At 44.1% G+C, this 23,673-nt stretch overlaps 1 protein-coding gene across 4 annotated transcripts in view; it reads right to left on the bottom strand.

The window, feature by feature from the left end:
* Positions 1-23,673, bottom strand: part of SMOC2 (SPARC related modular calcium binding 2) — a 172,582-nt gene that overhangs the window by 40,786 nt on the left and 108,123 nt on the right. For all 4 annotated transcript variants that reach the window (XM_008513310.2, XM_008513478.2, XM_008513548.2 and 1 more), the window contains exons 8-9: positions 12,817-13,003; positions 6,949-7,031 (exon numbers count right to left, since the gene is read on the bottom strand). In XM_008513310.2, the coding sequence (XP_008511532.2) occupies positions 6,949-7,031; positions 12,817-13,003 (270 nt within the window). The remainder of the gene's footprint in view (positions 1-6,948; positions 7,032-12,816; positions 13,004-23,673) is intronic.

Below are 23,673 nucleotides of genomic sequence, written 5' to 3' on the forward strand. Positions count from 1 at the left end.
TCTATTTGGAAACTCGACTGAGGGAGCTGAGTTCAGCTGGCAGGACGAGAGAGAATTCCAAGCTGAAAGCAAAGAGGACTTGTGCATGTAGTTGGCGGGGATGGGGACAAGAGGGGAAATGGCTTCTAATCAGTTAGAATCATAAATAAATGCTCATTTGAAAGGATATGAAAGAAACGGTCACTCCACTTTCCTTCCTCTTCCAAACTACATTTTTATCTAATACTGAAGATTTTCATGAATTCAGGTCTCTCAGTCCCTTTGTAGATACATGCTGACTCATAAGAAAGCTTTTCTCTATATTCAGCCACATCAGTCAAGAAATCGCCTTAACGTTCATTCTTTTCATTCAGTTGTCAAAATATTAATATATGGAAATAGAGCCCAACACTTTCTTGTGAGTAACTTTAATTTTTTCATTTGACCTTTGTTATTCTTTCCTTTGCATATTAAAAAAGGCTTTGATTTGCATACTTGTCTTTATTTGTTCTTATTTTATTGCGAGTGAGTGATTCCCACAGTTTTCCCCCAAGCCCTGTCCAATTTCTCCTCATCCTCTTAAAAATGGATAAAAACTACCAACTGAACCAAATATTCCAGTAAAAATCTCACCAAGGCTTCTGCCAAGTGTAGGACAATCATTATTTCTTAGATCTTGCTTTTTACGTGCCTTCTGCAACATCTTAGCATCCCAGCGAATTTTTTTTTAAGAAACAAGCAAGTACTAAATAAAGGGTTCATTTAACACAGCCCCTTGCGTCTGCTCAGGCTTTTTCCAGTTTCTTGTGAGCAATTCCCTGTCACACATCTGTGAGATGGAACCAGCATCTCGGGATGTCCCTGCAGACACTGTTTCTTGAATATCACGTCCTCTCAACCTCTCTACTCCAGAGGCCTCGGCTCCCCTCACCCTGGGGTTCCTGTCTTATGAAGATGGAAATTACACATGTGGTTTTAACCGAGTTTTTATATATGGCATCCTTTCCTCAATAAAACTGAATTTAATGGTCCATTTCTTTGGCATGCTTTCTACAAAATGCAACTTCCTTCTAAAGGGGTAGTCATCATATTCATCTAAAAACTTAATTTCATATTCAATCATCAAGCTCCCTGGTCAAAAAAAGAAAATAATGTAGCTCAGCTCTCTCTCTCAGCCATTGCTATTCACAAAGGTCCCCTCCACATCCAAAAATCCAGACCCCAACTTTGAGTTAACGAGCAATGTCCTTCAGCTATAATGTCATCACACAGCTCTTACAAGCAAAACACTGTGTTTCTAAAATCCTCTCTCACGCACGGCACACCTGTCCCATCCCCACATGGCTTTGTCCAGGCCCAGCCTTACAGGACACAGGTACCAGGAAGCGCCTCTGAGGGTAGGCTGACAGCAGGCAGCCTGGAAAGGTGAGGCCCCTGTGACACAGAGCACGTGCAGTGTCCCTGAGCCAGCAGAGTCCTCAGGAGCAGAGGATGACATGTCATGTCTAAAACATAAGACTGTTCCTGGCTCAGCAGAAATTTAGCAGACAGATGTCTGTGAATTAAGAATTTGATCTGATGCAGAAATCATAGAAGTTGACCTTTTTTTTGGCTGAGGAAGACTTGCCCTGACGTAACATCTGTTGCCAATCTTCCTCTATTTTGTATGTGAGCCACTGCCACAGCATGGCCACCGACAGATAAGTCCTGTAGCTCCACACCTGGGAATCGAACCAGGGCCACTGAAGCGGAGCACACCAAACTTAACCATTAGGCCACCAGGGCTGGCCCTAGAAGTTGACATTTTTAATGGGTGAACTATTGACATCTCATATTGTCCTTGAAAGACCCTCAGAGGCTGTGGAGTCCGCTTTGGAGAAAAGATAAATAGCAGAATCTTTAAGTGTCATGCAACACTTGGCACAGGCACTTGGGTTCAGGGTCTAATTACCTTTTGGGAAATGTCTTAAGCTATGCTTAAGGCAAGGTAAAGATCATTTTACGCTGCCTCGGAAAATCATAATCAATTTTGAAAGAATTTAGAATGGTGCTAAAATGTTCCTTGAAAAATTCAAAGAGTGCCTTTAGGGTTTACAACTGAACCAAAGATTCTAGATTCTGTTATACCTGCAGTCTCCGGGGGCCCTAAGAAAAGAGATTTTTGTGGCTTAGACTTTATGAGGCTCTGTGTTGTGACTTCACACTCTCGCAGAGGGGTTTCCAGGGAGGGGTCTGACTGCCGTGAGCCTCATGGAGCTGCAGGGTCGCTGCGGACAGGGGATCTTTGACAAAAATAAATGTCACTCCACAGACCTGGTGCCAGAATTGAGGGGGCCTGGGGGGTCAGTTGATGGCTCTGGTTGGCAAGATGAGGCAGTAAACTTAGGAGGCTATTCCCTGGTTTACCAGAGAAGCTAAGATGCTTATCCCTCAGCTACTCGCCATCCTCACGCTGCTGTCAGTGCTGCAACAGCCACACGGCGAGGCCACAGAAAGACATCAGAATTTTCACCCAAACCGACGGAGGAAAGAAAGGAGAGGAGTAGGGAATAAGGTTTCTCCTGTGGACTCACTGTTCGCAGAACTGTTGCTCTGAGCCTCCTCTCTTTGGGTTTTTTCACGCGGAATGCCTACAGATGTTTGACTGCATTGCACCATCATTAATAAGCGACCACTCAAACAAGTCACCACCCCATTAGCATAGATTAAAATGAAGCAGAAGGCCAGTGGAGAGGGAAAGCCTGAGTTTAACTGCTGATTCAGTCAAAATGGCATCGGAGAACAAGAATAAGACAAAAAGTTGCATTCAAGTATAAGACGCACAAATCATCTGATAGCACAAGGTACAGGAAGTCATAAAGGCTGAGCCATAAATGTAACTTACTTTGACTCCGCTCATAATAAAATTCTCCCTCGTCAGCCCCCTCCAGAGCTGGTTTCTCCACGCCGGGGGTTAACGAGATCCCCCACCAGCCCGTACCCTCCGTGTGCCATGCAGGCATATCTCAATTTGCTTTTTCTTTGCCCACATCTCCTCTCTAAAGTAGGCATGCCATGCCCTTCTAGGTACCATGTCACCGTCTGTGAGTCCGCACAGCGATGCTGCTGGCACCACCAAGAAGAGAGGAGCAGAAGCTTTGCTGTCTCTTCCTTCTTTCACTCAGCAGAAAGCATGTGAGGTCTGATAGGAAGGATGAACTCTGTCTACTTGTCAGGTGATCCTCTCCCCACAGCAGAAATCTCACTTATTTAAGACTCAGGCTATGTGCCCTTAAAATCAGCAACACCACTTGATAAGTCTATCCCTACCAACATCACTCCAGACATCCAAATTCCAGGACAATCTGAAAGGCACAGAGGAGGACAAGAAGCCCAGCCGAGTGTCCTTACTCACAAATCCCTTTCAACGCTGTGTGCGTTGCTGTGCGCTCCGTGCCGTGCTCGCTGATGGGGATCCAGGAAGGCTCAGCCTCGCCTCAGAGGAAGACCAAGTGGCACGTAGAGGACAACTTGGACATGAAGGGTGGGCATGGGTCCCATGGACAGGAGCCAGCGAGATCATCCCCAGGAAGGCAAGTCCTGAGGGTGCGTGGGGAGGGCTGGGAGGGTGAAGAAGGAGCAGTTCAAAGAGACGAGGGAGATGAGCAAGACTGGGCCACAGAGAACCACCGGGCAGCTGTAAGCAGTCCTTCAGCGCAGACCAGAGGATGCAGGGGCATGAAGGAGGGATGTGCTGCTGGAGAGTACCAGGTAGACGTATTACTTTAAGAGACCACCTTAGTTAAGAGATGCCAGGACAAAATTAAGGGAGACAAATTTATAGAAGGAGAGAGACGCGGTTGAAAGTCTTTGTTTAAAATTTCTGCCACACTAGTTTTTTACTTCTCTCAAGATGATATGACAGTCCGACAAGGAAATGTACAGAATAAAAGAAACTTCAAGAGCCAAAAGAACTACCCAGTTCTCCGTAAGTGACTCATTAAGCCAGATGCTGATCTTTCTCTCCATCTGGTAAAATACGGGCCTTCACAGAGTAAAGTTTCATTTACTGTTCATCAGTGTGAGGCGAAAATCTGCTAACTGTCTTACATAGGATGTGAGTAAGTATTTGGCAGTCAACAAACCCTCTAAACAAGTGAATTATTTGTGAGACTATTACCAGCTTGACTTAGAAAATAAAAGACCCTTACTGGATGAAACTTAGAAAAGCGACTTAAGATGAAAGCGGTACATTTTAAGAAGAAAATGTATTAGCCTATATGCGACTTGAAGCAATTGCCTCCCCAACTTGTTGCTGTATTATTTTGGAAATAAATTTTCTCCTCTCTACCAAGAACAGCCTCTATCTTGGAGTTATTTTAAGACCTAGTTGTTTTTCCCTAATAAGGATAATTATCTCCAAAAAATCAAAATGATTAAGTGGTCACGAACAGTGCCCTGCCAAACATCTACAATTGCAGAATAAGCTGACCTTTACACAGTTTGCATGGAATGGCTTGCGTGCCTGAGGTCTCTGGTTTTCATTTAAGGTGTGGGTGAGGAAATGGCGTCTGTGTTGTGACAGCCTTGTGACTGTTCTCCTCCTCTCGTCTCCCCAGAATGGATGTGGTTTTCATAGCTCTGATGTCCACCTTTTCTCAATGCTCTCCCCGAAATTCTCTGAGCTTCAAGTGCTGGCATACCTTCTCTCTGAGTGACACATCTGACACCCTCACAAGCCACCAATGACGTCATTTCACATTTCTTCATGTCGACAATCAGCTGTTCCCACTAGATAAATGACCACTCCAGTTTTTAAATCAAGAATCCTGGTCTAATGTTTAATGTATTGGATTCCACCACAGAAAGAGCTTTGTGCGAAGTGCACCTTCCCCAAGAGGAGAGAGGGGGAGTTGCCTTTTGTCGTGGTGCCTTTTACCAATGCAGAGCAAATACTGGGACATTCACGAATTTTGTATTATCAAAAAAAAATTAAGAGTCTTCGACCCTTAGAGACAAAGAATAGACTGGCTACCATTAAAGTGATGCGACTAACACCAGCTAAACACCGCAAACGTGTATTGAGGGCTTTCCATGCACCAGGCACATGTTAAATTCATTAGCTTCTGCTAGGAAAAATGTTATCCACCAATGTTAAAACTTGACAAGGTTTACAAGAGATTACACCAGATAATGGAGAAGGCGAATGCCCTTCTAATTAGAAGACATCAGGGAGCAAGCAATCCAGCTACTCATTGAGCTCCTTTTAAGAATGAAACATCATGTATACAAAAGGTGCTTAACTAAGAATTTGCACAGGTGTTTGTATTTGTGCCTTCATGATGTCTCTCTCTCTCCTTCTGTCTTTCTGTCTGTCTCCCTCTCTATCTCTGTCTCTTTCTATGTCTCTCTCCATCTTCCTCTTTATCTCCATCTCTCTCTGTCTCCCTCTCTCCATCTTTTTCTTTGTCTCTCTCTATCTCCATCTTTTTCTTTGTCTCTCTCTGTCTCTTTCCCCCAAGATGCAGAAAGAAGCCTGACTCATGAAACATAAAGCACGTTGACCACTCACATAGAGAAACATAATGTGATTAAAATAATGCTGCTGATGGATTCCTTGAATCTGCTTCAAAAGGAAGATTCTGGGTAGACATGGAGCTGGGAAATAGCTAGAGACCTCAGAGGAATCTCTCAGAACAAGCAAAGGGCAATGGATGGAGCTGTTTCACGTAGGACCGGTAGAAAGGTATGTTTTGCTTCCCCTAGACTATGTTCTGCCATCTCGGCTTCCTCTGTACTTTTGTTCCAACGTTGTTGGATAGGTATGGAAATTTATGCATGAAGAATTTACATACTGTGGATATTCTGGTCTTCTCTACCTTTGTTTATAAGCAGTAAAACATCTTTACATTTCAGAATTTGAAACCCTCTTTATCAAAATAGCACAAACAATGCAATAATCACAAAATTTTTCTAAACAGGAATTTGTCCAGACTTTGTCAAAGACCAAGATCAAACATGTGCTGTAAACTAACAACATTATAGAATGATTTTCATGGTCTCTGAGGCTTTGATTAAACATACAGAATCTGGAGACATTTAAAGGAAGAAACGAATCAAAATGAAACAAAATAACAACTAGCTTTGAAGCATCTTCCTGATGCCATCAAATTCACCACATAATGTCAGAGTTCTGTCTTTAAACTCCTTGATCTCATAAGATGAACCGAGCTACTGAACCCTGGCCTGCCTGAGTCTGCGCATTCATCGTCCTCACTTTATGGAGCCATTTTGAATCTCACACAAATTCATGGAAGCATGGTGGTTCCATAAAAAGCCTTAGGTTTAACTGTAGAAGTAATCATTTTTGGTGTATCATAAATACTTATCAGCTTTTTGATGACATCAAATTTGAGGACATCCATGAAACGTCTCTCTATATTTTTAACAATTATAATATTAAACTCCCTGCCTCTGTTTAACTTCAAATATTTCTTTGCAATTAAACTCACTTGATACAAAGATTGAACTCATGTTTTATCAAAACCCCAACTTCAGCTTCTCGACCTGTTGATTCAATGCAAAAGGAACGTCAGAAAATGACATTGGAAGTACTGCTTTCCTCTAGGGAAAAGAAATAAGGGATCCTTTCGGTTTAGAAGTTCTACCACGGTATATTCTCATTTCAGAAGACATTGTTTTCTTCTCTGAAATGTTGAGTCTTAGGCTTGGCTCTTCCAACTTTGTGGGTCACAAGTGAAACCAATCTGCACAGGTCCCCTCTGTGTGTGCCATCTGTGGGGTCCTGCCAGTCTGTGGAACTCAGGCCCCTGGAAGGGGAGTCAAAAGCCTTTGCTAGTCGGCCACTCTAAGGACACTGCCCTAGCCCGCTGGGAACAGGGCTGGAGAAATCCTTTCCAATCCTAAATCTTCAGGAAGTCCTAAAGTGGTGGTAGACGCCTTCCAACCATAGCCTTCTGTCCTACTCACCTTGGAGCTGGCGGCCTTTGTACAAATCCCTCGTTTTGGTTGGGTGGGCCCTGGCTGTGTTATCACATTTCGGCTGTTCATACCTACAAGGAGGGGAAGGAAAGAGAAAACAGCTGGTTTGAGACTTCGAAATGGGTCTTTTCTTCGGTTTTCTCGCACGCTCACGCAACGGTGCACTTGCTCAGCCCGCCGCACATACCTACACACCATGGCATCTGGTGCTCACATTACAGCACTCGGGGCTTATGGCCTTTTGTGACCTCTGTGACAATTTAACGTAAGAAGCTTATTTTTCACAGTCAATGGGAAGAAGCAAACTGCACAAGACTCTGCATCTCAACGCATTTTCTCAAACGAACCTTGAAAAGTGGCTGCCAAAGGCCAACACTCCCCCACCTCCATCTGTTACAGGATCTTGATATGGTTCAGAGTGAGGAAGGGCTTGGGGAGAAGAAATTCAAAAGCAACCCACGTGCAAGAGAGAGCGATGGACATGGGCACGCGATGGATCCCGCAGGAGAGAAGGCAAAGTCTCAGAAAGAACCCCAGAATTTTCAATTTCTATATTGCTCAGCCTAACTATTCTCAATAATTCATGAAGCTACAAAAGTTTGTCTCAGTGTTAAAAAGAAAGAAAATGTTCCTTTCTGGCCCCACATAGAGTCAACAGAAAACTGCAGAAAAGTCCTGATTGGGGTGGGGTCCCGACCTCCGAGCAGGCAGGTGACCACGGAGGCTGCTGGTTACTTCGCCCTTGTGAGAGCAGGCACGTCCGTGATCTTAGAATTGATGAGAATTCTAGATTTCTCTCCCTGACGGGTTTCAGATCCAGGCCCAGGTGGACAGTCTGTAAGTGTCCTCAGTGGGACATTCCTTCAACAGCTCTTTGTAAATGTTCCTTTGGTCCAGACACCAGGTGTCAGAGACACAGCGGAGACCTGCACCACAGACCCACCACCCTGGTCTAGTGGGAGACTGACAAGTAAACAGAACCTGCCTCCAGAGCCCCTCACGCTAAATCTGAGGGGTCAGGAAAGATTCTTGGAAAATGTGCATGACAAATCGGAGCCAGCTGGGAGGGGGCTCCAGGTGGAACGTTCTGGATCCAGAGGCCTGTTGATTCTTAGGAAGTGAACAGAGATGTGCTGAGTCATCCTCCTTTCTTTCTACCCTAGTTTCCTTGTTTTACTCTCTAAAGGGATGCGAGATCATATTTATTTCATAGGGACCATTTCAGATCTTATTTTTCATTACTTCTTATTTTCCCACCAGAGAAAACAAAAGAAAATGAGATTTCTTCCCGAAGGGATAGTTTTTAGTGTTCTCCCGCTGGCGCCCGGGGAGCCAGGAGCCAGTCCTGAGGGACGGGTCTAGCCCGGCTGTAACCGAGCCAGGCAACCACGGCTCCTCCAGCCCCTCATGCCCTGAATAGCCTCTTTGATACCAGAAAACCTAACACCCCACTCCCACAAACTTAATATGTCTCTCTGAAATGCTGTTTTTGAAATTGAAGTGTCTGACACACTCCGACAAACACTTAAGCTATCATGTTTTAAACAAAAGCCATTAACTCATATTCTTTTGAAATATCGTGGGGTTCGGTACAGATAGCAGAGAAACTATGGTCACAAGAATGTGAACACAGGGCGAAGGGACCCGTTACCCAACCAGGCTGTGTCCTCCCCCACCTGTGACTGCAACAGGCAGATGGGAGCCAAAAATTCACAAAAGATGTGTAAGCAAAGCCAGCTGACTAAGGGATTTCTGAGCTCTCATTTTTTCCTGTGTGTGTTAAATTTGCAGAACTTGGGCATACTCTCACAGTTGAAAGTCTTCAATTCAGCCTGTAGGTCAGTGTGCGTAAAGTTAGAATAGGTTGGAATTGATACCGAGGTTGGAACTGACATCCTTCACAGCCAATGACCCCCGAAATGTGAGCTGTAGAGAGACAAGCCAACATCCCAGCTCCTGATCCATTAGGTAGAACCGAATGATGGAATTTCCAGTAGAAATCAAAGCGCCCCTCCGTTCTTAGGGGCAGCCTGTTTCTGAGAATGTCAGAGAGCATACCTCAGGACAGCCATGGGCTGTGCTGTAGTGTTAGAAAGTTAAACTAGTAACAGCAACTCTGTGTGGAGCCCCCAAAACACTCAAGAGTCAACGCTTCTATCCTTCACGTGGGTGATAAACATCGTGTCGTCTCTAATGCCCCATTCTGAATCTTTTAGCTTTGAAGCAACCTGGAAGCTAGCCACGCTGGATGGTCATTCTGGTTTGGTTCCAAATTTGGGCTGAAATCCTAGCATCAATGCTGGTATAAAAGTGTACATTGAAATGGCAGTGTTCTCCTTTTAGAGAATACTGTGAGATGCCTGTAACTTTCAGGAATGGCAATTTCAAGAAATAAAGTTAGTGCCTTTGAAGTCTCTAATAAAAAATAATGCATTCAGTATTGATATCCACAGCCATCCTTTTCAATAGAGTTTATTTTAACTTATTTGTATAAGAAAAAAATGAACGTCTCTTGACTGTCCGCTTGCCCATCAGATACCAGCCTGTCTGCCAAGGAGAAACGCGATTTCGTGCTCATGTGACCATGTGCATGTGGCCAGTGAGGGCTCTGCAGCCAGAGAACGGGGGTGCTGCCCTAATTCGGGGTGAGAACAGCCTGCAGTCTGATGGCAGACGGATGAGTCTTCTTCATCAGCCGTCAAGAAAGTGAAAGAGAAATCTCTCCGTTCTGGGCACTAATGTGGTAGCTGGCAGTCAGCCTGATCCACGCTTAATCCGACAGCCCATTCCAGCTCCCCACTACTAATGAGTGGCCAGGTTGGAACTTGCCACTCTCCTCCCAGCTCCTGTTCTGCCACACATGGCGTGGCTCACACAGGTGCTGGGCTCCGGGCCACAGGGGAGCTAGACACTGTGGCCAAGATGTCAATTTTGGCACAAAAAAGGCAGGTGAACCAGGAGGTCCACCTCATATTTCTACCTGGATGATCATCCCAACTAGAGCTTCTGTGTTGGAAGGGAGATGCTCTCTGCCTCGAGTGTGCAAAACGGTGTGCGTGTTTGTTGTCCTTGGCACAAGTCTACGACAAAATTTGTGCTTTCTGATGATCTCACAGGAAGGTGACAGGAAGAGGGGAGAGCTAGCTTATAATGACAATGCATTTTATATTTATGGATTCTTACTGTTGTTGGATTTTTAAATTATTTTTCCTCACCAGAAAATGCAAATATACAGGATGATTGAGGAAAAAAAAACCCTGAACTGTCTACCCAGATCTATGTCAAAACCATGAAGTCTCTCCCTGGAACTGCTTATTCAGAACATCAGAGAGCAAATAGCATTTATGCAACAGAGGGTATTTACATAGCAATGCAGAAGGCTTTCTATAACATTGCTGCTCATTCACAGTAGAACCAGTGGTAAATAAGGGCTGGTGAAGCTGGCCCTAGCTCATGAGATATCCCCTAATGTTACTGATTTTGATGGATTACCCCCAAATCCATGCCTCCACAGAGATCAGCTTAAACCAATTCCTTTTTTCTTGCCAGTGATGGGGTTAGCCATGGCCCTTCTCCTGCCAACAGAGGCCTGATCAAGGGGTGACCTTCTGGTCAATTGGAGTGAGGGGAGGTCCACTGAGGGCCGAGGGTCAGTGGGTAAGGCTTTCCTTGGTGTCCCAAAGAGGCACAAGATATGTTGTCATGGCTGCAGATGATGCTTCTAGAAACCATGACAGGAATGAGCCACAGAACGTGCCGCCAAGTCGAAGATGGCAGAGCAGAGAGAACCAAAGTGGCTTATTAAAATTATGTCCCGGAACTGCTAAAATAAGCTAAGCTTCTCTTCTCCCTTGAGCCTGGGGAGTTGTGAATTTTGAGGCTGGCTGAGGGTGAGGACTTCCTGTTCCCACAGTGGCAAGCGGTCCACCGTTGAGCAGGCTCACTCTCTGACGTCCCCAAACAGAGCATGAAGGAAACCTCCTCTGCTTATTCAACGCCAAGTCCTCAGTCCCTAAAAGGGTGTCTGCAGGTCACTGCCAATCAGCATTTGTGGATGAAGGAATAAATGAATGAGTGAGATAAAAATATAGCAGGAGTCCAAAGGGCCTTCCCCTTTGGGGTTCAATTTAATGCTGTTTCTCGAAATTCAAACAAAAGGGAGTTACTCCCTCTCGTAGGCAAAAATAAGGAAGATGAGAACTTGATGTTTTTCCCCTGGCAGAAGACCCCGATGAAATCTGGGCAGAAAGAGATCAGGACGGAGGGAGGGGAATGAGGTTATGATGTTTCTTATCCGATCATAATATAAAAATGTCCACAGGTTCTTTAGGGAGAACGTTATAAATGCTGAGTTCATCATTTCAGAGCCCGCTTGAGGGGTTCTGGTTTTGACAGCTTAAAGATTTTTGTTGGCCGGTTCTAAGAAAACGTCTGCCAGCGACACTTGGGCCCCATGTGGCCAGGCTGAGGGGCCGCAGGGCAGTAGACTAGGGAACAAGCACCCCCACTTAAATACACACTAAACAAGCCAAAGTTTTACATATACACAAATATGACTTCCCAAGAAAGGTTTCTTGGAAAACAGTACTCCCTATGCATATGGGCACAGGAAGCAAAAACAATTTCTCATACCAAAACCCTGAAAAGATTTACGTTCTTTGCAAGCCGTGCAGAGCACACTTGTTTGAAGTGCTCTCGAGTAACAGCCCCGCAGAAGCCAAACCTCAGTTGCTCAGATACCCTCGCTGGGAGCTGGGGGGCTGGGAGGCTGGTGACTGCTCTGTGTTGGCTGCACCCATGAACACGGTGCAGAAGGCACACACCTGTGCAGTGTGGCCACAGCGGGGGATGTGTGGCCATGAAGGACCAGCTTTAATCCCATTGCGTTCTTGTGATTTCCAAGAGAAGGGCTCCCAAGGAGACTGGTTCCATTGAATGACCCCCACGGTGGACCAAGTATGTTTGGACTCTATCTTGATGAAGCACTTAGGAGCTGGTTCCTGTCCTTCCAGCTTCTGGGAGCCACATTGCCATATCTCCTCCTCTGAATGCCACACTCACAGTCACACTTGAAAAACCGGGGGAAATCATTGAGGAAAGGTCAAAATGCTCAAGGCCAGATGCTGGAGACAAAATCAGTGGCTAAACACTTGAGAGATATTTTTATCTACTTGTAAGCTATTTTTATATGAATCTATGAAAAATCAAAGGTCACTTCATATAACAGAGAGCTGCCAAAACATCTTCTCTCCCGTTTACACCGTTTCCATGAACAAACAGCATGGATTCTGCAGGTGCTTTTGTGAAATGATTTGCTTTGCTCAAACTCACACCAGACATGAGTAAGCTGTGCTGTATCTCAGACCCTTGAGGAACTTCTGCTTCTCTTGCCTTTAGCACATTGTCTTTTCCTTTAAGTGGTCATTTCAGGACACAAATATTTTTATATTATACAAAGCCATTTAGGGCAATCCGTTCTTTCAGCTGTGGAATGTGTGGCTGCTCGGCCAACCCCAGGAACAAAAGGAAGCTGCAGCCGATACTTGGCACGCTCTGAGTGTGAGCCATGGCCCCGGGTGCCAGAGCCATCTTCCACAATCCCGCCTGCATGAAGAATGATAGGGACAAATATGGCCTCAAAATGCCAGTCTTCACGGCTCTCATGCTGTGGATCCCACAGTCAGCAACTGGTCACCATCAGAGAATCCATTTCCTCTACTTTCTGGTGACCAAAGATATTCATCTCTGCAACAACCCTGCACAGAGAGTGGGGCTGGGTCTGCGCGGTCCCACCACGCTGGTGGAAACCGGGGGCTTTGCTTTGCCCAGTTTCCCGCCCCCCGAGAACGGCTTTACCTGGTGGACGTGCCCGGGATGGGGCGTCCAGTGTCCACGAGGACGCACCAGCAGTAGCCCGTGGAGGGGTGACACTGCACCGGCTTGTAGAGCCCGCCGTGGGCGCACTCGGGGATCACCACGTTGTCATTCTTGGGCTGCCTGGCCTCTTCCAGGGCCGACTGCTGCTCCTGATCACACGAGGACACTGGAGTGAGAAGGAGACATTGGTGAGCACACAGCCCATAACTCGTCACCACGGAGCCCGCGGAGAGCGGCGAGGGAAAAGGCGCAGAGGCCCGGGAGGAGAAAGGGGCAGGAGCTGGCAAAACGGCAAAAGGAGACAAGAAGGGATCAGGAGCATGGATGTCTTTTTCTCAGTGGGTCCAAGGTTCCTGCTGCCACTTCTCTGTCAACGGTGAGAGCATGCGGTCCTCGTGGACACACGGTCCGCAAGTAGATCTGATGCCCTGTGGATTCCCCGTCATGCGGCAGCCAGGCGCCCGGACAGACACCTGGTCTAATAAGCCCTGTCGGCTCTCCTGCCTCTTTCCCAGCATGCTGTCCATCATCGTGCGCACCCTCCAGGAGCGGACGTGGAAGAGCATCCACGCTCCCAGCCTTAACCTCCCCAAGGTCTGACTCAGGCTGAGTCTCAGCAGAAAAGCTTCTCAGGGTCTGACATGCGATCAACCCCGCTCGGCTGAAATCTCAGCTGCAGTATTTCTGAAAGAGGCTAGATTACTGGAAATCAGTGAAGAAGAATAGGTGTTCTCTTTAGTTCTGTGTGCCAGGCCTTGTGCTACATAAGGTCTGAAACTCGTGTACGTAAAAATAAAATAGTCGCTTAACAAATTCCACTACCAGACATTGCAACGTATCAAGGCTTATCTCTTTTTATGTTAACAAACTCAGTTTCTCCTTTATGTTCAGACAGGACCTAACTTGTATTCATCTTCTGCTCCAAATAGTTACACTGGCAATGCCTTAGAATGCGTGTGTATTTAGACAGACACACACACACCCTCTCTTAACTGGACACACCCGGGGGGACATATCAGCAGGCATTTTAGGAATAAAAGAACATCACTGACTTATTTGTGGCAGAAGAAGGAATGCTCCAGTAGAATGCCATTCTATTCAGACCGAAAGAAGCCCGTTCTCAATATAAAATCACAGCGGGACATGGGGATACTTTCCCAAATTGTCACCCTAACCAAGGAGAGAACTTTGAAATACACACTTATGATAACATATACTCCAAATGCCCAAGATCCTTTAGATAAAGGTTATCGTGGACTGGACTCCTCACCATGGAAGAGAATTATATGATCGATAGTGATCAATACAAAAGAAGGAACTATGCTTCCACTTAGATCAGCCCTACCTTCCACTAAGAAATCTCACCAACAAATTTAGCAAATCCGTTCATCCTTGTACATAAAGGGATAGATAGCTGTGGACCACCTGCGAAAGTTCCGGAGTAAAAAAATGCAAATTTACAGAACCTGATTTTTAGAGGAAGATCGCTCACACCAAAATCCTCTCTCTACCTCTCTCTCTATAAACAATAGGTATAGTATAACATATATTTAATATACAGATTACATAAGTTATCTTCTGTTGGTGACTATATCCGGTTGCATACAGGAGCCTGCACTGTCGTGTGCACACACACCCTGCAGGTTCCTTTGCCAGTGAGCCACAGAACACAACTGATGGTTAACTACCAAAAATACACAAGTTTAAAAGAAACTCCAAACTGAGCTGAAAAATCAAAAAGAAATGAAGACAAGAGTTCGTTAAAAGTGTGATTCGTGTCAATAAAGAAAAGGTTTGCTCTTCCATCTATTTTCCTTTTAATTAAATGTTCATCCAACTTTCAACAACACTTAGGTGGCACAAAACGAGGTGTGCTGACAATCAATTAATTCAGGCACAAATCCAATGGCTGAGCTGATGTCGGTTTAGTGCCTGTGGAATCTGTCTTTGCGTGGGGGGCCCAGTGAGAACCAAGCCCCTCCAGAGTTAGAGACTCACCGGGGCACGAGAGCCTCACCAGGCTGCCCTCTGGGTGTACGCCTGGGACCTGGCCAGTGGCTCCTGCACAGAGAGCTCTCCCCTCACTTGGCATCCAGGTCACAATTAAGCTCAACGTGTAAGAAACTCGTGGGTAGAGTGAGGATTCTGGTTGCAACCAGACAGGTGAGGAAGGGAAAGTCCCCCATTCATAAAAATGAGGACAACAACGTCAGTCTGCGGCCACGTTTTTAGTCTTGGGTTGTAAGCACTGAGGCCACCTGTAAGCATTTTCCAAACTTAAAAAAGTTTGGAATTGGTGCTGGACCAATAATCATTTTCTATTTCTTTCAATTTTGTCACCAACTTTTCTTTAGGGGATGCTGAACCCAAGAGGTGAAAATTTTCTGCATCCAGCTTATTTCAGAGTGTGTTCAATCAGCCTTAAGCAGATCGTGAGAGCAGTGCGGATGTAAGAATTGCATAACGACAGAAGTGGATACGCGATGAATTCTAGAAGTGACCATGAGAGTAACTTGCTGTGAACGATAACCAAGGCCTTACATCATACCATCTAACACCCAGGGAGCAAAGCAGCTACTATTTACTCAGAGTATGCTACGTGCTAGCCCTGCACTGAACGCATTTCACAGATTTTCTCATTGAAACTTGAGGACAACCCCTTTGATAGATGAGAAGACGGAGGCACGGCTGAGTCACCCGGGGAAGGCCATGCAGTTAGCAAGGGGCTGACCCAGAACTCAAATCCAGACCCGTCTGACCCGGAAGCACATCTTCTTAGTGGCAGCACCTGCTCACAGGTACCCCGCTGCCTCAGGGCAGATTAATGCACGTGCCATCCTCCAACATTGATTTAAATAAGCTCTAAAAATTAGCCAATCCCATGAGCCATTCACACTCTTTAGCATCCTCCAAAACACAAGACAGTCACCACCTCACAGCAGTAGAAGCCATTAACTGTCCACACTGATTACAATAAAACGAGTCTGCTCGACTCAGTAATCCTCAGACGGTAATGAAGTTGAGTCAAATAAGATAAAAAGTGGAGAATATTCTTTACTAGAAATTGATACGTGGTTTAAAATATAATCCAGAATACATTCCGCTAGGAATATTCCAAATGTTCCTGTTCTGGATCCTTCCAGCCTAAATATACGACATTAAAAATTAACACTGGCAAATTAAATCTCCCTCCTTATTCACCTTAAAGAATTCCAAATTCAGGCTCATATTTGAATCGCATCTTTGGAGTGGAGTTTCTCTGGGTGTGGCCTCTGCACCACTGAACCGGAGTCATCTCGAATGAGCATCCCACCGCACAACCACTTGCCCTCTGACCCTAGGAGGCTCGGGGGTCAGGTTTTTACCCTTTAAACCATACAGCTGCTGTGTCTCAGAGACAGGACGACCAGGGGCATGAGTGGTCAGACCCCTCATTTCATGGAGGAGCTACGGGCAATTCAGCCCGGTGTTCAGGGTCAGACACTCCCCTAACAGGACAGTTCTTGACCTCAGGGCCACACATGAGAGGACATGTTCTCTCCCTCACCCTGAGCTGTCTTTTGAGACCTAAAAATCGCATTCTTTTGCTTTCACATTTCTCCTTTTAAAGGAAAAGGAAAAACTAATGCATTGTATGCATATATTTGAAATAAAATCTTTATAGCACTTTTCTGCTTATGAAGCAATTTTCCCATAAATTATGTTTTAGCCTGCTTTGTAACTGATTAACTAGAGACTATAGTGATTTTAGGACCATAAACGTGACATCAAGCAGATGGAAAACACCACAAAGCTGAGAAATAGTGTGCTTCTGTGTCAACGCTGCCATAGCTGGAGGCAGGCAGTGTGGCACTTGGGGCTGACAGCGCCTGACTCAGGTGATGTCAGAAGAACTGAAAGTTATATATGCAGAAGGGGGCATATAGACCATGTTTCCTGAATGTTAGATATCATTTTCATTATTTTTCCAGTGCTAAAAAAATTCCTAGGATATAATAGGCACTCAATAAATTTCTTGAGATAGTAAATAGTAGGCATGACACTAACAGTTAGGAAACCACCGATATTCCAGCTTCTGTAATAACTCCATTTACAATATGAGGGCCATCATATGTGAAACTTTTTGATTAGTCCATCTACTGACTATATTGCCAAATGCTGCTGTTTGAGTTTTTTAAGCATATAATTTCTGCCTATGTACTGGGAAAGCATAGAAACGAGTGTTACCTTTTCGATTCTCCCATATTCCTACTCAGAAAGGACTAACAACGACTTCCCTACCGTGGGCTCCTGGGCTGACCTCAGCCTGCTGGAACAATGGATGAGGAAGAGTGAAGCTAAATTGTTCTGTCTTTCCAGGTCGACATTTTGTAGGATGATCTCAGAGTCCATGGATCATTCAAGTCTCACAGCAGGTGCTAAATCGTTTCCACTAATGAGAGAGGAAGGAAGATATTGGCCGTTGGGCACACCACCCACATTCCCGTTCCTAACAGCAGGTGCTCTGGCTCCTGTTATGGAAACCGCCTCTGCACCCTCTGCTCAGGCTGCAGAGAAGCAGGCAGTGCACCCAGCCATTATCTCCCGATGCTTTCTCTCTCCCTGGATGTGAACCCTGAGGAGACTGGCGTTGGGTTCTCTGTGAGTGTCTGGACCACAGGAGCCCACGCCAGGACCCTGAGCTGTCTGAGCTGCCCTCTGCTCTGCGAGGCCTCCATGCATTTCCAGTTACTCCCTGTTGCTTTAATTACACAGAATCAGATTTTGGGGGATCTGTAAATTAAGAACCTTAAGTAGTAAAGTTCTGATTCTAAAACGGTGCAACCTTAAGACTGGGCACTTGGTTTGCAGCGATGGTAATTAATAATCTATTGATTGGTGTACCCAACAGATATTGGTTGCAGACCTTCTCTGAGTGAGGCACTGTTCTAGTTGCTGGCAAGATCATCCATGTGGGTGATTTCTGAATGCACAGTTCACCTCTAACACACAAAAGTAATCAACAGCCACGGCCTTTCTTATAACATCCTCACCCAATTCCTTGAAAATTTCATTTTGATTGCTTCCTGTAAGTTCTGCACTGTTTTGTATACTCTAGATTTTGCTCAGCACGTAGGCAGATTCATAAATAAAACCCTTGCATTCAACGGATATCTTTTGTTGCTCTTGTTGTTGAGGAAGGTCAGCCCTGAGCTCAGATCTATTGCCAATCTTCCTCCACTTTGGATGTGGGTCACCGCACAGCATGGCTGACAAGTAGTGTAGGTCCACGCCCAGGATCCGAACCTGTGAACCTGGGCCGCTGAAATGGAGTGCGCGAACTTAACCACTACTCCAGGGGGCGGGCCCCTCGATGGATATCTTAAAGATGCTTTCCCTCCAGCCATACCTTGGAAACTGGCAGGAAATAAAAATGACAATGATTCATAGTTCTTTCTGAATGGCCCAATAAGTGACTTCAAATCGTTTGAAGGAACGAGAGAAGACAGGCGCTGTGCTAAGTGTTTTCAGAGGCAACGGGCTGTCACTCTGGAGAAACCCTCAAAGCAGTCAGCGCATTACTAAATGGAATTACATGCTGGGAGGATCAGCTGACGTTGAGGGCTGCTCTTCCAGGAGGCACTCCTGCAAAACGCATCGCTCTCTTCAATGCTCACTTGGCCCTTTTTCAGAAATTTCATGAGTGAACAGAATTTATGGTGTGATTATCTGGGCACAAAATACTTTTCATGCTCTATCCAAGGACATACTGTATCTACAGAAATGGTTCTGGAAACTACTTGAAATGTCCCTTTTGAGGATTTTACGTCATATTTGAGGGCTCATTATAAGCAAAATAGGATTGATTAAGTCAACAATCTCTTAAAATTTGCCAGGAATGTCATAAAATTAGAAGATATTCTAGCCAAGTCGGAAGAAATTTCCTGTTTGTTTGTATAAACATCTTGGCTGATTCGAATTGTTAACTACGGCAATTTTATTTGATGAAGCTGGCTCCATGCGGAGAATTCAAGCTCATTGGAGAAATGATGCAATTCTGTATTCTTTTAGTAAGGGCCAAAATGAAGGAAGAAGATCTTCTTTAGACAAACTCACGATGGCCTTTGGGAACAGAGGCTCAACAGAGCACGAGTTACACATTTGAAAGACACCCTCCTAAGTAAGACAGCCCAGCTCCCGAAACAAGCGACCGCCCGTTTCTGCTCCAGGCCACGAGGTGAGCAAAGGGAAGAAATTCCTCGTATATGGTTCTCTCTGGAATAAATGTCCCTTGTTCTATAAAGGACGTTCATCACACCTATGAAAGGAGATGAACGGGGGACAAAACGACACAAGAAGTCATATTTCACTCCCATACCAGAAGCTTCTAATCATTGAGACACGTGTGAATGTGGCTTCAGAAGGAACCCAAGAGGACAAGTCTCAATAACATTTTAGAAAGATGTCAATGAGACCTCATCGGGCATTAGCAAAGGGACGGGAACCGGGGAATTTTTAGTGAAATAAAAACGGAGAGCGATGGTGGTGAAAATAAGGAAGCAGAGGAGGAAGGAGAGACTATTGAAAGGAATGTGGCAAAGTTGACATCAAGACTGCTGAGGACCCAAAAGCAGGACATTGAGGCGGAAAGGGCTGTGATGGGCTGGATCCGTCAGGGTCACAGAGGGGAAGAGAGCTGACATTCTGAAATAATGACACTACTAAAAGTTAGGTTTGAATCCACTCCAAAAGAATGACCATCAATGGAGAAAAATAAAGTTTGGGATTCTGGATTTAATTCGGCAAGAAAATGAAATAATTAATGCTTACAAAATTCAAAGTGCAATGTCCATTTTAATATAGGAGACAAAAATATTTCACTTTTCTTTCCTACCCAGAAGGGCGTTAAAGATGTGAGTTTCTCTCATACTAAATGCTGAGGAGCTATTGTTTGAAGGAAGGAGAACTGGAAAAGAAAAAAGTGAATAGAAGGAATTTCAATATGGCAGCATCGAAGGCCCAAGGAACGCAAGATGTGTCAAAAGAAGCCTCTGAATCTATCCAAGCGGAGACGCCCAGAGAGAGTCCCCACTGGAGAGACACGCCATGGGAAAAAGAAAAGTGGAGATGTTATTTAGAATTGATGACTGGGTTGGATAAAGATTTTTTCTAATAAAACAGGCTTGAATATACTTTGAGGTGCAAGAAGAAAAGCAAGCCTTTGGAACAAATGAGGTTCCTGTACCTGCAGAATGAGGAAGGGAATGGGAGAGCCCCCCGTGCAGTTCTCAGAGACGGGACGGCTTTTCTGAGCTGGTGTCATGTCACAGGGGAAGGTCAAGTCCAGGACCAGGAGTGAGGCTCTGCCTGGTTCTCTCAGTCACTGAATTACTGGTCTGATGAACTTCAGCAAAAATCTAAGCTCACAGATTCGGTCCTCATCCCCGCCTCCCAGGCTCACTGTGTGACTCAATGAATACCCTATACAGGTGACACAGTTCTATACCAATACTTATACTATACTAATACCAAGCGGAAGTTTTACATGACACATTAGGCACAGAGCCATAAAGAGCAAAAGTTCCTATAAAGACAGACGAGAGTCATAACTCAAAAGAAAACTTCAGATACATTCGATATCATACCTGTAGATTTTTTTCAAACATCACATAATCAGCATCAGAACGCGGAAATACTACATTTTTCTATAAGTCGTGGATTCATGCTCTTGCTCCATGGTCCTAATCACCTGGCCCACCAGGTAAAAATATCTTAAAAAGCCCCAAGTAGTTGACAAGAATTGAAATGGATCATCAGATCTTAGCTACAAGTTCTGCATTTTTTATGTCTGGTAATAGATTTATCTTCTCAACTTTTCAACACTATATATAAATAAATTTATCATGCCGCCAAATCTCAACATTTCAAAGTTATTCCAAGAGAATGGCCTTCCGTTCAGGGTATTAAATCCATTCTGGCCCAAGCCACTGACTTTACAGCCATCTGGATGTTTCTGCTCCTGCCACAGATTAACTGATGCCCCTGCTGGCACTTGAGCCCTTAGGGAAGGATGTTAACTCTTTAACATAATTACAATGGTTGCATGTACCTTCTTCCATAGCTGGCTCTAGTTCAGCTTTTCTAGTTCCAAGCAGCTGTGTCTATGCCTTCCCCACCCTCTGAGCCTGATCAGTTCAGCTGGACCAGGCCCAGAGCTTCAGAAGAGTCACGTACACGATGGGAAGCACTTGTCAAATGAAGTCACAGCTGTCTAACTGGCTCACGAGATGATCAGGCGGGGCTAACAGAATAACATACGCCAGTATTTAGAAAGAAGGATAAAATGTCTTGCAAAATTGAAGGGGCTATTTAAAATACTAGAAATAATACTCAGTAATTCTTTTAGACACTGTAATAATATAGTAACCTAAATGCGAATGTTTTCAGTTACAGTAAAACTATCAGTTTTGAGGCAAAGAAAATTTAGGTTCATTTTTATTAAGGTAAACCGCTTCATGAACTAAATGGCAAAGCTCTCAGAAAACTGGGATTAGAAGAAAACCTTCTTCATCTGCTAAAAATCATATTTTAAAAAACCTATAGCTAACATCATACTCAACGATAAAAGACTAAATGCCTCCTCTCTCAGACTGGAAATAATCTCACCACTTGTATTTACCACTGTACTGCAGATCTTAAGCGATGAAAAAAGATAAGAAAATGAATGGCATAAAGATTGGAAAGAAAAATGTAAAACTGTCTTAAATCACACATGCTAGGGTTGTGTATGTAAAAAGAATCTAAAGCATCTACGAAGGAAAACACAGCTAAAATTAATAAGTGAATATAGCAAGGTCTCAAGATAGAAAGTCAATACACAAAAATCACCTGTATTTCTACGTACAAGCAATGAACAACTGGGAGATAAACATTTTTTTGCGTGTAAGTGTGTGAGGAAGATGGTCCCTGAGCTCACATCTGTGCCAGTCTTCCTCTATTTCGTATGTGGGACACTGCCACAGCATGGCTCAATGCGAGGTGCATAGGTCTGCACCCAGGATCTGAACCTGCAAACCCCAGGCCACTGAAACAGAGTGTGTGAACTTAATCACTACGCCAACCAGGCCAGCCCCTAGATAAACATTTTTAAATGGCATTTGCAATAACATCAAAACACAAAACACTTAAGAACAAATTCATGAAAAAATGTGCAAGACTGAAAACTAAAAAGCATTGCTGAGAAAAATTAAAGGAAATCTATATAAATGGAGAGAGATACACCACGTTAATGGATTAGAAGACTCAGTCATGTTATAATGTTAATTCTCCTCAGATTGATCTGTGGGTTCAACAAAATTGCTATAAAACCTTAATAAAGCTCTTTTTTAAAAATTGAGATTTTGGTTCTAAAATGTATGTGGAAAGGCAAGACCTAAAACATCCAAAACAACCTTCCAAAAGAACAAGGTTAGAGGACTAATATTACCTTATTTGAAAAGTTATTATAAAGCTACTTATCTAGATTATATGTTATTGGAGTAAGCATAGTTAAACAGATTAATGGGAAAAAATAAAGAGTTCATAAATAGATACAAAAATTTGTCTTCAATTGATATTTAACAAGGCACCAGAGCAATTTGATAAGAAGAGAAAGTCTTTTCAGTGATTCTAGGATGATGGGGTGTCTATATGCTAATAAAGAAATAAAGCCTAACTCACACCACACACGTTTATTTGAGATGAATTAGAGATCTAAACATAAAAACTAAAAATATGAAACCTCTGAAGAAAATATGGGAGACGATCTTTGTGACTTTGGTTTAGACAAAGATTTTTTAGGGCAGACACAGAAGACATCAACCACAAAAGAAAAATTTGGTAAACTGAACTCTACTAAATTTTAAAACTCATACTCACCAAAAGACACCATGAAGAAAGTGAAAAGGTAAACCACAGACGGGAGAAAATGCCCCTCGTACACTTATCTGACAAAGATTCAGTTTCTATAAGTCCTTCCTACATATCAACAAAAAAGAAAAATAATCCAATTTAAATTGGGTGAAGATTTAAACAGACACTTCAAAATGAAAGATGTATGATTGAATGATAAGCACTTGAGAAAACTGCTTGGCATCATTAGTCATCAGGAAAATGTAAGTTAAAACCACAAGGAGCCTGCCTGTTGGAGTGTTCCCAGTTAAAAACACCAGCAACGCCAAATGCTGGCAAGGTTGTGCAACAGCTAGGGCCCTTATGCATTCCACACAGGAGCATAAAATGATAGGACCCATCTAGAAATCTTCTCTCTCTTTCTTTTTTTTTGCAGGAAAAGATTCGCCCTGAGCTAACATCTATTGCCAAACTTCTCCTTTGTTTCCTTGTTTTCTCCCCAAAGCCCCAGTGCATGGTTGTATATCTGAGTTGTAAGTACTTCTAGTTTTTCTATGTGAGCCACCACCACAGCATGGCAACTGACAGATGCGTGGTGTGGTTCCGCGACCGGGAAACGAACCCAGGCTGCCAAAGCAGTGAGAAAGCCAAACTTTAACCCCTAAGCCACCAGGGCTGGCTCTGGAATTCTCTTAGATATTTCCCCAAGAGTAATTAAAGAGTGTGTCCACAGAAGGACTAGTTCAGAGAGTACAGTATCTATAACAGCCCAACATGGAAGCAACTAAAATGTCCATTAACTGGAAAATGCACGAATTGTGGTATATGCATAAACACACAATTATGCATATAATTACAGAGAATAAATGAGTTATACATACAGCCAACAAGGATGAATCTCAAAACCATTATAATGAGCAAAAAGTACAGAAAGGGGTATAGATCGGTTTATTCCATTTATATGAA

This window comes from Equus przewalskii, chromosome 32 (genome assembly GCF_037783145.1).
Source record: "Equus przewalskii isolate Varuska chromosome 32, EquPr2, whole genome shotgun sequence".
Lineage (NCBI taxonomy): Eukaryota > Metazoa > Chordata > Mammalia > Perissodactyla > Equidae > Equus > Equus przewalskii.